Here is a 15,575-nt window from a genome sequence, read left to right as displayed (position 1 = left end):
TTTCTAAATTTCTGAACAATTTGTTTAGCTCACTATATGCCTTTTAATGATACATACATGTACAAACATAAGCTACCTACCATTTTCCTGTCTGTGGTAGGACCCAAGCTTATGTGTGATTGATCTTCAAGAACCGACCGAATGGTTGTGAGAGTGTTGTTTGGCTTCACGATGGTATCCCAGTAACTTTCCTCCAAACGAACTCTTTTCATCAAATATCTTTCTGATGGAATCTGAAAGATACAGGTATAACGAGAGCCTCTCATAATGTAGATCCATGCATTACATGCTGGACACTAAATTTCGTTGACGGAGCGACTTTTTGTTACTCAGGGTCTTGGATAGAAATCGCGCGATTTTTAAACTATTTTATACTGTATGCTAATCGTCTATCATTTCGTTACTATTTTCAATGTACATGTGCGCTTCCATTAATGTTCACATATGCAAGCCTTTTCACAACATAAACCCAAAAATATGACGTCTTGTATATTGTACGATACAAATATTCATAAAATCACCATATAACACGAACTTCTATCAAACGACAGAGTTATCCTATGAAAAAGTCATAATTCTGACCTATTTTACTTATTACTATAATCAGCCATTTTTACAAAAGAACGATATAATGGTGTCAGCGTAGATTTTGGTTTTACTTACAATTGAAAAGAGGTTAGGGTACACCAGAGCTATTTCCAAATTGCAATAATTTCACTACGAGAAAAGGTAGAAAAAAATGTGGGTGATTTAAGCAATAGTGATTGATTTCTTGGGATTAACGTCGCACAGACAGCATGTAGGTCATATTGCAATTTTCCAGTTTTGGTCGGGAGGAAGACCCCTGTTGCCTCTCTGTGCATTATTTTATCACGAACGAGCACCTGGGTAAAACCAACCTTCCCTAAGCCAGCTGGATGGCTTCCTCACATGACAAATTCAACGCCACGGATGAGGCTGGAACCCATATCGATGAAGGGCAAGCGATTCGAAGTCAGCGACCTTACCCACTTGACCACGGAAGCACCCCTTAAGCAATAGTGAAATACATATAAAAGATTTTATAGTAGTAATATAAATATACGTCTTAGTATACTAACTTTTGATATGACATTGAGGTCACTCAATAAGTTTGATGTTGATTACCTTACATAAAACATGTAAAAGGTTTTTGTTTGAATATCCATGCTGCTTAACTGACTGAGTTTAATGACACAAAGTCTCATGACGTTAAACTGTGTATATATGAAGCCTATATCAGCCAGACATGCTCATTTTTAGGAACAAAGAAAATAAATCTAAAATGCCATGTATCTAACATACCGAAATGATCTGTAAGAATTAGGAAAATTTGTGTATAATCATATTAAAACTTAAAAAGAGTTTTCCATCTTGTCATATAATAAATGTTTTTACAAATGCACAAATCAGCATGGCTTGAAGGAATTTGGCAGATAGTTATGCGACATACACTTCTATTAAAATATTTTGAAACCGAGCCATTGGTTTCACAGGAGATAATTTATAACGTTTTCCATAAAATCATGTAGAGAAATTGAGACCCACAACTTGTTGAACGTGTTTGTAATCAAATCAACATAGCTTAAGGATGTACGAGCGTTTTTTTTTTCAGGATATCCGCCATTTTGAAAAATGTTTCTTCAAATATTGCTTTCTAACAAAAGTTTTGCCAAAAATTAATGCTAAATCATTAAAATATGGCTAATAATGTACCATTTAACCAAACAGATTCTGCTTTTTGCGAAAAAAAAATTTTCACCCTTATTTTTGGCAGGCATTTGCCTAAAATTGACGTAAGTTTTACAAAGGGGTAGGGGTAGGTAATTTCAAATATCTATGAAAGTAGATCAGGTTTGGTTTTGATATTTTCCTGACTGATATATATATAATGATAAGATATAACCGAAATAAAGATTTTCAACATATCACTTTATTTTATCTAGAAAATATAAATTGAATAAAAAAGAACACAAAATATCTAAATTCACCAGTTTTTGACAGTTTTTTCTTAATAAATCTCTTAGATGCACGGTGACCCCCTACTTTTTTCTTTTCATTTTAAAGCATTTTTGTATGCCATTAAAGCTGCAGAATATTTTTAAAATCTTACCGTCAGAATTTTTTTTGTAGATCTAAATACATTTTTTCCATTGAAAATACAGTGGGTGGGGTAATTATGTCAACATGTAAAAATGACAGAGATTTGTTAGTGACATTTATATCATACTGACATCATCTTGTATTCATATTAACCTGTAAGACATGAAATTCCTATAACAATGGGATGTTATATGTTTTATAAAGTACAACCATTTTATCAATTTTACAAAATTTCAGAAATGCTTAAACAGTGGGTGAAGAAAATGCACTGTAAAATTAAAACGAGTTCGGTGACCTATGTTTTTACTTCTCTTGTATGTCTTGGAAACTAATGTTCTTCAAGCTCACAGAGTATGAAAAAATTCTTAACGTTAGAAAAAATTCGATTCTACATCCTTAAAGGGTTTTGGTAGAAAGTTTCCCAAGAAAGACTGCTGGGAAATTATTTTGAAACCACGCCGGCGGTTTTAGACGGATTTTTGTAATTTAAATTCCATATATTCATATAGAGAAAACTAGTCCCCATCTTCTGGTAACCATACTTTTAACAAATCACAATGACTTTAATTTAAGGAATTAAATAGATGGTTACCAAGGCAACATTGCTTTGAAATTTTTTTGGTTGAAATTTTTATATGTTAATAACGTGTTTACTTAAATGTCTTTAAAATTTAAAAAATGTGCTTGCCAAGAAGTTTTTTGAACAAGAGCTCGTCAAACACAAAATGCACAAGGAACAGAAGTTATTTGCTTCCTGTAAACAAACTTTCTACTGTTCTGGTTCAATGTGACATTGACCAATTGATCTATTGACCTCAAAATCAACAGGGGTCATCTGCTGGTCATGATCAACCTCCCTATTAAGTTTAGTGATCCTAGGCCAAAGCGTTATCAAGGTATCGTCCGGAAAGTGTTTAACTGTTCCGGGTCAATGTGACCTTGACCTTTATTCTACATACCTCAAAATCTATAGGGGTCATCTACAGGTCATGACCAACCTCCCTATTAAGTTTCATGATCCTAGGCCAAAGCGGTGTCAAGTTATCATTACGGAAACCGTTTTACTGTTCCTGGTCACTGTGACCTTCACCTTTGACCTACTGACCTTAAAAATCAATCGAGATCATCTGTTGGTCATGACCAACCTCCCTATCAACTTTCACGATCCTAGGCCTAAGCAATCTTGAGTTATCATCCGGAAACCGTTTAAATGTTCAGGGTCACTGTGACCTTGAACTTTGATATACTGACCTCAAAATCAATAGGGGTCATCTGCTGGTTATGATCGACCGTTCTTGAGTTATCATCCGGAAACGGATTGGTCTACATGCAGGGTGAGCTTTTGTGATTGCATTTTGTCCGTCGTCAGTCCGTCCGTCCGTCCGTCTTCCGTTCACAATTTCTGGTGAACACAATAGAGACAACATATTGCAATCAATTTTAATGAAACTTGCACATAACTTGTACTGGCATAATATCTCGGTCCCTTTCGAAAACTTGGCAGATCCCATAATGGGTTCCGGAGTTATTGCCCCTTAAAGGGCCAAAATTTGCAATTTTTGGCTTGTGAACACGATACAGACCATATTTTGCAATCAACGTAAATCAAACTTGTGCAAAACTTGATTTGGCATAATAGGGCGGTTCCTTTCGAAAACTGGCGAGATGTTATCATGGATTCTAGAGTTATGGCTCTTTAAAGGGCCAAAATTTGCTATTTTTGCTTGTGAACACGATAAAGACCACATTTTTCAATCAGCTTTAATCAAACTTGCACACAAGTTGTACTAGCATAATATCTCAGTTTTTTTTTTAAAACTGGCCAGCTCCCATCATTGGTTCCAGAGTTATTGCCCCATAAAAGGGCCAAAGGTTGCCATTTTGGCTTTTGCAGCCATAAAGAGACTTCAGCATGCGTAAATGTTGAGTTCTGTTCAACCCGGGGCTAGAGGGCGTGGACGGTAGCATGCATTTCCATTACCGTCCATGAACAGGCTCAATAAAACTGAGCCTGCAACATTTTCGGGCTTTTTTTGTCGTGTTCAGCGACATGTAAAGTTTCCACTTTTTCTATTTCATGTACAGTTTGATCTGATAAAAACTTGCAAAGTATCTTCAACAACAATAAATCTTGGATTCCAGGAGGCATCTGTCAGATCCAATCATAGGTTCCGCAGTTACGGTCCCTGATTGACTCCTGAAAGAGCCAAAATTGTTAATTTTTACCTTGTGAACACAATAGAAGTGACATTTTATATTTGATTTTAACAACAATTACACACAACTTAAATCACAATAAGATCTCGGTTCCTTTTGAAAACTGGCTAGATTCTATCATGGGTTCTTGAGTTACTGCCCATGAAAAGAGCAAAATTTTCTAGTTTGGCCCTTTAGTCATATATGATTTGGTACAGACTTGCATAAAATGATTATCTTGATGATTTCTAGGCCTGGATCGAACCTGGATCATGTCAGGTCAAAAACAAGATCATCAGGTCAAACCAAAGGAAATGCTTGTTAACATCCTAGAGGCCAAATTTATGACCCTATGTTCATGAAACTTGGTCAGAATGTTTATCTTGATGATTTCTAGGCGAAATTCGAAACTGGCTCATACGAGGTTAAAAACTAGGTCAGCTAGTCAAATCAAAGTAAATGCTTGTTAATACTCTTGAGGCCTCATTTATGACCCTATTTGGATGAAGCTTGGTCAGAATGCTTATCTTGATTATTCTTAAGCTAAGTGCGAAACTGGGTCATATAGGGTACAAAACTAGGTCATCCATTCAAATCAAAAGAAAAACTTGTTAACACTCTTGTTCATTGGATGTGCATTAAACTCGGATGAATTTTTATTTCGGTCATGTAGGGTCAAAAACCCTGCCACCAGGTCAAATCAAAGAATAAGCTTGTTTACACTCAAAAGGCCACGTTTTTTGGTCCAGTCTTAATGAAAATTGGTTAGAATATTTATCTCCGCGAAATCACTACATTGTAGGTAAAACATGTTGACACTGTTATTGTGTGTTACTCAGGTAAGCGACTTTGGGCCATCTTGGTTCTCTTGGTTATTTTGCGGTTAAAAATATCATCTTGAAGAAAAAAAATTGGAAACAAAGATGAAACCAAAGAATGCAGACTTAGTTTGAGCGAGTTTGTATACGACTATAAAGATTTTTGAAAGGACTCCGTGATCTATAAGGATCAGAAGTAATGGAATATTTGTGACAATATATTTCATACATCTAATAGTATATTTATCAAATATAACTATATGCCGTAGATAAAATATCTTAATCTAAGCATAATCGATCAATTTACTTAATTTACTGTTACAGTCTTCAAATCACTTGCCCCTCATCGATGTGGGCTCGAGTCTCACTAGGGGCGTTGAATTTCTGATATAAGAATATGAGAAAGCCATCCAGCTGGCTTACGGAAGGTCGGTGCTCGCTCGTGAATATATATTATAATAATGCACAGGGGGCCACATGGGGAATTTCTGCACCATCAAAACTGGAAAATCGCTATATGACCTATATTGTGTTGGTGCGATGTTAAACCAAACAATTCTTTCTTTACTAGATTCTACTTTTAGCTGTTTTGTAACATTCATAAATAGAATATTTTTAATTCAAGACATTTATATGTACTTGTGTGTGTGAGGCAGTAGAATAAATAACAAGAGGGTCATGATGACCCTAAATCGCTCACCTGATGCTAACTGATCCTAGAATATTACACAGTAGGTCAGAAGGTCAAATTCATGGTCACTGAGAGTCAGTTTTAAGATTGGTGTGAAAAACTGTATATGCCATCCCAAATTTCAAGGCTGTATCTAAAAAAACAACAACAAGAAAGTAGGTCAGTAGGTCAAGGTCACAGTCAAGTGACCCATAATCACTTGGAGTCATCAGGTAAGACAAGAAGATTTTTCCTCTAAAGATATGTCTATGTTATTTGGGACCCCTAGGGTTAGGCCTCTTATCATCCCAGGGCCATAATTCGAACAACTTTGGTAAAGGAACACTAGGCAAGGCAACATACCAAATATCAAAAGCCTATGCCATGCAGGCTAGAAGACTTTTAAAAGTTTTTCCTATATAAGTCTTCATAAAATCTGAGACCCTCGGGGCAGGGCCTCTTTTCACCCCAGGGTTATAATTTGGACAATTTTGTAGAGGACCACAAGGCAATGCTACATACTAAATATCTAAGGCCTAGGTCTTGTGGTTTCAGACCAGAAGATTTTTAAAGTTTTATCCTATATAAGTCTATGTAAAATTTGTGACTCCCGGTGCGGGGCTTCTTTTTCCCCCAGGGGTACAATTTGAACAATCTTACTAGAGGACCATTAGATGATGCTACATGCCAAATTTAAAGGCTCTAAGATTTTCCTTTCAGTTGCCATGGCAACAAGAGTTCTGCATGGAATTCAATTCCTTGAACAATTTTGAAAGGGGGCTACCCAAGGATCATTCCTCTGAAGTTTAATATAATTCTACCCAATGGTTTTCAAGAAGAAGATTTTTTTTAAATGTTGACGGACGAACGACGCACGACGTACTCGCACGACTGGCGAGGGACGACTGACGACGGACATTGAGCGATCACAAAAGCACACAATGAGCCTTTGGCTCAGATGAGCTAAAAACATATCATTACACGATTCTGTTGCAAAATCTTATACTTTATTTACAAAATACTTTTCTAAATGTGTGAAAAATGTCTGAAATATACCATAAGTAATACTGACAATAATGCCAAATATATCGATTCTATTACTGTTACGTACTCTTCTTTCAGGAAATAGAAGCATGGTATTACGTGAATGGTAGGGAAATGTTCTTTGATACTAATAAACAGGGGAAATGAGCAAAGTTAACAAATTTGTAGCTTTTAACATTATATATATATAAATCATGTCCCATTATCATGGGTCCTAAAAGGGCAAAACCCGATGATAGCAGCTAGGAGAGCTCACCCACAATATCAGAGTTATCGATGAACGCAGAACAAGGAGATAAACAGCTTGGAGAAATAAGCGCAAAATTAGTATTAATTTTAACAACCATTCATATATATTTACGTAGAGATAGTACCTAAGTTTTTCAAATCATAGGTATGAAGTGAAAAAGCTTTGAAATGAAGACAGATGTACATATATTTCTCAAAAATAGATATATCAACAATACTTTAACCAGAAACGTAGAGTTATGAGCATTTAATATTTCCATGTAAAAGAAAATTTTGTGATCAGGGAAATGTAACTCTTCTTGGACCTGGAGAGCAGAAACATCAAAGGGACATAATATAGCGAATATTTTTTACTTGGGTGCATTTGATTTAACATTCAACTGTGATCTGGATTTATAAATAATGATCCATGATACTGTGTGCTAAAAATATAGAACAATTGGAACAGTCCTTTAGCAAAAAGATGCTGTAGCAGAATGAAAATTGTTAAGCTCTAACTGGGACTCGAACCCAGGACCTCTCACACCTAAGGCAGACACTCTACGACTTCCCTATAACAGCAGTAGCTATAGCAAGGCAGTTTAAGTGCACCGATTACATTACGTGAACTGGAACAGTTTTGTGACAATAACACATAATCGGCTTACTCCGGATTATCGGCGTATTCGCTTTGTTACCTAACGGCAATTTTCGTGTAAAGAAAAAATATAATCTAATGCTGCAAACGTTTTAATCAGTCAAAACTGCCCAAATTTCTCTGACATGTTTGTTAGAGTATAAACTTACTAACTGGTAGTACCAGTGAAATATAACTTACATTGAATCTTATATATTTGCCTTTTTAGCAGCTGGCGAACGGCAAAGACAGTTGGTTTTGTCCTAATATAAGCAGTTTTGACAGGATATCAATTGACAGGAAATTACAGTTACAAACTAAATACCTTTCTGCAACACATGGAGTTATTAGCATTCACTGTCAATCAGTATTATGTCAAAGATCGACGACCATTCATTCATTCAAATAATTCATAGACAGAGTCTGTTGTTTATATTTCCTCATGGATGCGGTAAGGGAAAAATAGGCGCCTGTCTTCAGTAAAGACTGAAGCAGCAGTAGATGAGATTGCAAAATAAAAGTATTTAACGGTTGTAAATTCATTTTGAATTATTATAGCATTTTTAAAGTTATACATTTGCAAAATCTTATGCATAAATCGATATGAAATAAAAAGTTTTGACACATTTTATATCAAATGTATATGGACTAAAATGTGATGATTACTAGTTTATTAAACATATGGTCAATATACTTTGTTTGTAATAACATTTTAATATTTTGTTAAAGGGTACATCTAAATTATTGATAGCACATATATATTAGTGGATGAGGTAATTCAATATCAAATATATTTGATGATACAAAAAAAAACATGTAGGTGAAATCAGAAACAAATTAATTATCACCTTTTGTAATGTGTACATCCTACTATACTTATTATCATTATCAAAACAATGTAAAGTACGAAATATATATTTAGACGAAAATATAAAACTATCAAGTTTTTTTCCGCCAAGATGGCTGCCACAATGTTTTTTTTTCAATGACTTATAAGATATACTGGCAACATTTCCTTGAAGAATATGCCTCAACCTGTTGATTTCCTTGTGTTATACCGGTTTACATAAGTTTATTATTTAATTGAATTGTGATTTATAGCGTAAATTGAATTATTTCTTTGACATTTATAATTGTGTCGGTGCGACGTTAAACCCAACAAAATGAATAAATAAATTGACATTTATAAAATAAATAAAACAGCATATAAGTGTATACATACATACCAGATATAGGTTATAAAAATCGATATCTATATACATTTGTTTGTTTGTTTTGGGTTTAACGCCGTTTTTCAACAGTATTTCAGTATATCTAACTAATACTTAATGATTAACAGTAGCATGTTGTCTTTTTAGCTCATCTGAGCAGAAAGTGCTCAGGGTGAGCTATTGTGATCTATCGCTGTCCGGCGTCCGTCCGTCCGGCGTCCGTCAGTCCACACTTTCCTTTAAACAACACCATCTTCTAAACCACCGGGTCATTTAATGACACTTCACAGGGATATTTCTTGTTCAAAGCATTGAATTCCATACAGAACTCTTGTTGCTGTGGCAACCGGAAGGAAAACCTTTAAAAAAATTCTCGTCCCAAAACCGCAGGTCCTAAGGCTTTGCTATTTGGGATGTAGCATCATCTAGTGGTCTCCTACCAAGATTATTAAAAGTATCCCTCTACGGTCAAATATGGTCCTGCCCAGGGGGCCCCTTTTTATTGACTTATATAGGAAAAATCTTCTTGTCCAAAATCACAGGGCCTAGGGCTTTGATATCCAGTATGTAGCATTATCTAGTGGTCATCTACCATGATTGCTAAAATTATGCCCCTATGGTCAAATATGGCCCCTTGGGGACACATGGTCAATATAGACTTATGTAGGGAAAATCTTTGAAAATCTTCTTGTCCGAAACCAAAGGACTCTTAGCTCTGATATTTAAAATGCAGCATCATCTAGTCGTTCTCTACCTAGATTATTCAAATTATACCACTAGGATTAAAAATGGCCCCGCCTTAGGGTCACATGGTTTATATAGACTTATATAGAGCAAAAACTTTGAAAAATCGTATTGTCCAAAATCAAAGGGTATAAGGATTTGATATTTGCTATAATGCATCGTCTAGTGGGCCTCTACCAAGATTGTTCAAATTATGTAACTAGGGTCAAATATGTCCCCGGGGGTCACATGGTTCATATATAGGGAAAACTGTGAAATTTTTCGTGTAGAAAACCACAGGACCTAGGGCTTTGATATTTCGTAACATCTAGTGGTCATCTACCAAAATTGTTAAAATTACTCCCTAGGGTCAAATATGGCCCAGAGCTGTGTGTCACATGGTTTATATAGACTTATTTAATCAATATATATGAAACACCCAGAGGAGTCCCTTGTTTTTTATTGACTTATAGAAGGAAAAATCTTTAAAAGTCTTCTTGTCCAGAACAATTATGCCCAGACCTTAGATATTTGGTATTTTCTACTATCAAGTTTGTTCAAATCATGACCCTGGGTCAATATAGGACACACCCTTTGGACTACAAATATAATGTTTGATACAGATTCCAATACTAATCTTGAATAAGAAAGAAAGAAATCCGAATTCATGACAAAGTTTGAAACTCTACAAAATAACCATGTAAAGTCTCTTGACAGTGCTGACTGCATTTTATTGACGGTATGGCAGTTATTTAAATCCACCAGCTTTTTAACCCACATTATACGATATGGCCAATATATTTCTTTAACATATATTGGTAAAGTCAAGATGTGTAACTGGAGTAAAGCAGATACATATTTTCAATAAATAACATTGCAACAGTATTAAAGCAAGCACCAATATGAAAAGAGATGACACACATCTAAAAATGTATATGTGCACGTAACTAACGAGTTCCAAAAGATTGTAAAGGTTTTCTCCTATATGGACATCACAAAGAAAGACTTGCTTGTTTTTTATACAGAGTATATACTGCAAAATACAAGGAACAGTTTCATTAACAATGCAGTATCAATTAAACCCTGATGGGCAATGTGATATAGCGATTGAATTTACTGTTGACAGTAACCACATCACATATGACTTGGAAACTAGCCACGAAGAAGCCCAAAAAGTTCCACCTACAGAGAACAATTTTACTAGCACTTGTTACGATGTTGCTATCAGTAAATGGTATGGCGTAATGCACTTCTGCAGAAGCCAGAGCTTACGCCAGCAAAATACCTAGGTTATGAGCACAATGGAGAGAATTAATACTTGCACCAAAATGTATGATACAGCCAGCAACTGCTCCAGAACTTTTGAACGGCATGGTCTGTGATTGTAAAAGCATTTGTACAGATGAGTATACCTGTTACATCAGCGGTCAACCATGTGCAGTAGCACGTGCTTGGCAATACAGGAGACATAGACCATTATATTCGTACTGATGACTGAACATTGTAACAGTTCACATTCATTCAGGTGTGTTACTTCTTTGAAAGAATCAACTGTTCTCATTTTTGATATATTTGAATATGCAGAAATGTTTATTTAAACAGAAGTAACTACGTCTTAAAAGTAAACTTAAAATGACTAATACAAAATCATCTATGTGTGTTCTTGGCATGTGTTCATCAAAAGATTTTCAGCATTACCCCATTTATATGTTTTCAGACAGTATCATATGAAATTTCCACACATTTTATCAAATACATTTTTCAATCATAGGAAGTGCGTATCCTACATTTTGCCTGTTATAATTACTTCATCTTTCAGCAACAATGTTTACTTAAATATCAAATAAATATTTCAGGATTGATGTAGCAATGCAGGAGATACAGACAAAGACATGACATTGTGTAGAAATATGCATAAAATTGTAGCCTGCACCGTGTGTGACAGTAATTAAAATAACTCCAAACATAATATGTCAAATTGTACCAGTTAACATTTGTTCAAACATATGGGTTTTCTTTTTTTGTAAAATAAACTTACTAGAAGTGTTCTCATTTTACTGATTTATTTTGATATAGGTATAAGTTACTACAGAGTAGTATATGTATTTTATTCCTACAGAAACAACGTATGTTTTACAAATATGCTTTAAATTGCAAATACATTTATGTATGGTTGTGTGTATTTGATGTATACAAAGACACCCCATTAAAAGTCTCCAGATTGCTTCCTACATATGTTCCCAAAGGCCTGCTTTTCTACATTTTTACTGCTATAATTACCCCATACTACAAAGTATGAGAAAACATATGTTTTCGCAAATAACAAATAAATAAAATTAAAATGTTGGTTTCTGGAGTACAGGAGATACACACAATGAAGTGTGTAAAAACACATCGTGTATACTTGTGACTTACATTACTTTATTCATATTATGCCTGTTCGTATCAATCAACTTTTGTTCAATGAATTTTGTTTTGTTTTTAGAATTAACAATCGAAAGGTTATTTATTTATATTTTAAAAAGATGTCATTGCAGAGCAGTATTTCGTCTTTTACAGATGTTATCACATCTTATAAGCTTACAAGTTAACTTAAAATTTCGAAGAAATTATTACGTATGTTTTATTTGAATCATTTTTATACTTAATATTGTTTGAAAAACGGGACGTATTATGGGAACGCCCTTGGCGGGCGGGTGGATGGGCAGGCGTGCATCGTCCACAAACATTGTCCGGAGCATATCTTCTTCATGCATAGAGGGATTTTAATGAAATCTGGCACAATTATTCACCATTATGAGACGGAGTGTTAAGCGCAAGAACCAGGTCCCTAGGTCTAAGGTCAAGGTCACACTTAGAGGTCAAAGGTCAAATTCAAGAATGACTTTGTCCGGAGTATATCTTCTTCATGCATGAAGAGATTTTGATGTAACTTCGCACAATTGGTCACCATCATAAAACGGAGTGTCATGCACAAGAACCAGGTCCCTAGGTCTAAGGTCAAGTTCACACTTAGAGGTCAAAGGATACAAGAATGAAAACTTTGTCCGGAGCATATCTTCTTCATGCATGGAGGTATTTTGATATAACTTGGCATAATTGTTCACCACCACGAGACGGAGTGTCATGCGCAAGAACCAGGTCCCTAGGTTTAAGGTCAAGGTCACTCAGCCAAAGGTCAGGTACAAGAATGACTTTGTTTGGAGCACTTCTTCTTCATACATAGAGGGATTTTGATATAACTTGGCACAATTGTACACCATCATGAAACGGAGTGTCATGCGCAGGTCCCTTTAGAATTACTTCCCTTTGTTGTTACTATAAATAGTTTACATTGTAACTTTTTCATTACTAGTCATATTTTGAGGTGTATTTTGACCTATCTCTACCTGGTAAGGATTATTGTGTGGACTTACGTTGTTTTTTTTTGTTCTTTTTATTAACTTCCCTTAGTTCTTACTATAAATAACTTACATTGTAACTTTTTTATTACTGACCGTAGGGTAAAACCAAGACCACTTTGTATGGTACAACATAGATGTTACTTTGAAATTTTATATGTATTTTAAGGTATCTCTACCTGGTAAGGAGTTTTTTTTTGTGGACTTCGATAAACAACCACAAAATTAAAATTCCATTTGCAAATACAGGTACTAGTGTAAAGAAATTTGCTGTGACGGGCATATATTGTGACATTCTGGCACTCTTGTTTACATTCTCTTTTTACAAGGAAATGACCAGTAAGCAGTGAATATGTTTTCAATCAGTATCTTATGTAATTGCTACGAAAATTTCTATCAAATGATGTTTTAATCTTCGATTTCTCATTTCAGTCTGTTTTAATTACTTTATAGAAAGTGTTAAGAAACATATGTGTACTAAAACTTCGAACCTTCTCATAATGTGAAAATAATATGTTTTCATCGTTTGCAAATAAACCCATTTTTAACTTAGTTTTACTAATATCGGTATATTCCAAATTTTAAATATGTAATAATTCTTTTTCATGTGTTTGTTCTGTCCAGAAGAAACAGTTTGCACATCAAAAATCATGCACCTTACTTAACATAAATTTTAAAGTATTACGTATATGTTATATTAGTGGACGTATATTTACCCCACCCACTAAGCTGTTAATCTAGCCATTAGTTGTTGGATTAAATGATAATAAATTAATTAAAAGTTGTCATGTCAAATACGTATTATATAATTTATGAAATTTCTGAGCATAATAAAGCACAAAACTTGTAAAATATAATCAAGCAATTAAAGTGATAAAATTAATAAAGGAATGTACGTAAAACAGTGAACTTGAAATATATTGTTCAGTCAGTCAGTATAGTATGTGTTTTAATTTTCGGCGGCTATATTGGCGGCCATCTTGAATTTGAGCACTTTGTCCACCACTTGGATTCTGGCATCAACTGGTTTTAAAAACTTAAGACTGTTACAAACATTCTGATAGTTTGCGATGTGCACATTCGTAGACCACCTACCCCTCATGAAAGTGAACTCGTTTGCGACAGTATATAATAAAACCGCGTAAATTGAATTTAAAAATAAAAACGAAGAGCAATGAATATTAAGAGAACGGGCTGTAGTTTACGATTTTAAAATAGAAATTAAAATGCAGAAGCTGCGAGTAGCTTCATGCAAAGAGCGCATAAGAAAAAAATGACAAAGAAATGGAGGAAATTACCTTTTCAAAATGTTCCGGACAAGTCGTTGATTGTTTTATAGGGTTATGAAGAAAAAACATCCAACGAAATGAAGAAATTTCACATAAAAGATGGCCTAACAATGAGCGTTGGGTAACATCTTTATGAGGAGCAATTTTGTAAAGATTATCAGAATTCAACCCCTTGTTTTAAAAAAAGGAAATTCAAAGCGCGATTTCCAACAAAAAGGTCAACAACAACAAACAAGAGGGCCATGGTGGCCCTATATATCGCTCACCAGAGTTGATCTGGCCTATTGACCTAGTTTTTTAACTCCACATGACCAAGAGTTGAACCTGACCTAAAGATCATCAAGAAAAAAATTTTGACAAAATTTCAGAAAGATTTGGTTACATATGTAGCCTCTAGAGTGTTCACAAGCTTTTCCTTTGATTTGACCGGTGACCTAGTTTTTGACCCCACATGACCCAGATTCGAACTTGACCTATAGATTATCAAAACAAACTTATTCTCATGAGTTTCAAACATAAATTGTGGTCTCTAGAGTGTTGAAAAGATTTTCCTTTGATCTGGCCTAGTGACCGAGTTTTTAACCCCACATAAAACAGATTCAACCTTGACCTAGAAATGATTAAGACAAACATTCTGACCCAGTTTCATAAAGATTGAGTCACAAATGTGGCCTCTCAAGTGTTCACAAGCTTTTCCTTTGATTTGACCAGGTGACGTAGTTTTTGACCCCACATGACCCAGATTCAAACTTGACCTAGAAATCATCAAGCCAAACTTTCTGACTAAGTTTCATAAATATTGGGTCACAACTGTGGCCTCTAGAGTGTTCACAAGCTTTTCCTTTGATTTGACCAGGTGACCTAGTTTTTAATCCAACATGATCCAGTTTCGAACTTGACCTAGAGATGATCAAGACAACATTTTGACCAAGTTTCAGAAAGATTGGGTCATAAATCTGGTCTCTAGAGTGTTCACAAGCTTTTCCTTTGATTTGACCGGTGACCTAGTTTTTGACCCCACATGACCCAGATTCGAACTTGACCTATAGATTATTGATCTGAGCTACTGACCTAGTTTTTGACTCAACATGACCCAGATTCAAACTTGACCTAGAGATCATAAATACTAACATTCTGATCAAGTTTCAAAGATTGGATCACAAATGTGGTCTCTAGGGTGTTCACAAGCTATTCCTTTGATCTGATTTACTGACCTAATTTTTTACTCCATATGACC

At 34.9% G+C, this 15,575-nt stretch overlaps 1 protein-coding gene across 3 annotated transcripts in view; it reads right to left on the bottom strand.

Moving 5' to 3' along the window:
• The window catches only part of LOC128550355 (uncharacterized), a 118,999-nt gene that overhangs the window by 71,888 nt on the left and 31,536 nt on the right, over positions 1 to 15,575 (bottom strand). For 2 of the 3 annotated variants that reach the window (XM_053529262.1, XM_053529263.1), the window contains exon 5: positions 81 to 233. The exons of the other annotated variant lie outside the window; for it this stretch is intronic. In XM_053529262.1, coding sequence (XP_053385237.1) covers positions 81 to 233 — 153 coding nt within the window. The remainder of the gene's footprint in view (positions 1 to 80; positions 234 to 15,575) is intronic. 3 annotated transcript variants of the gene reach the window in all.

The sequence above is a fragment of the Mercenaria mercenaria genome, chromosome 17 (genome assembly GCF_021730395.1).
Source record: "Mercenaria mercenaria strain notata chromosome 17, MADL_Memer_1, whole genome shotgun sequence".
Taxonomy (NCBI): domain Eukaryota; kingdom Metazoa; phylum Mollusca; class Bivalvia; order Venerida; family Veneridae; genus Mercenaria; species Mercenaria mercenaria.
This window is presented reverse-complemented; position numbering and strand designations above follow the sequence as displayed.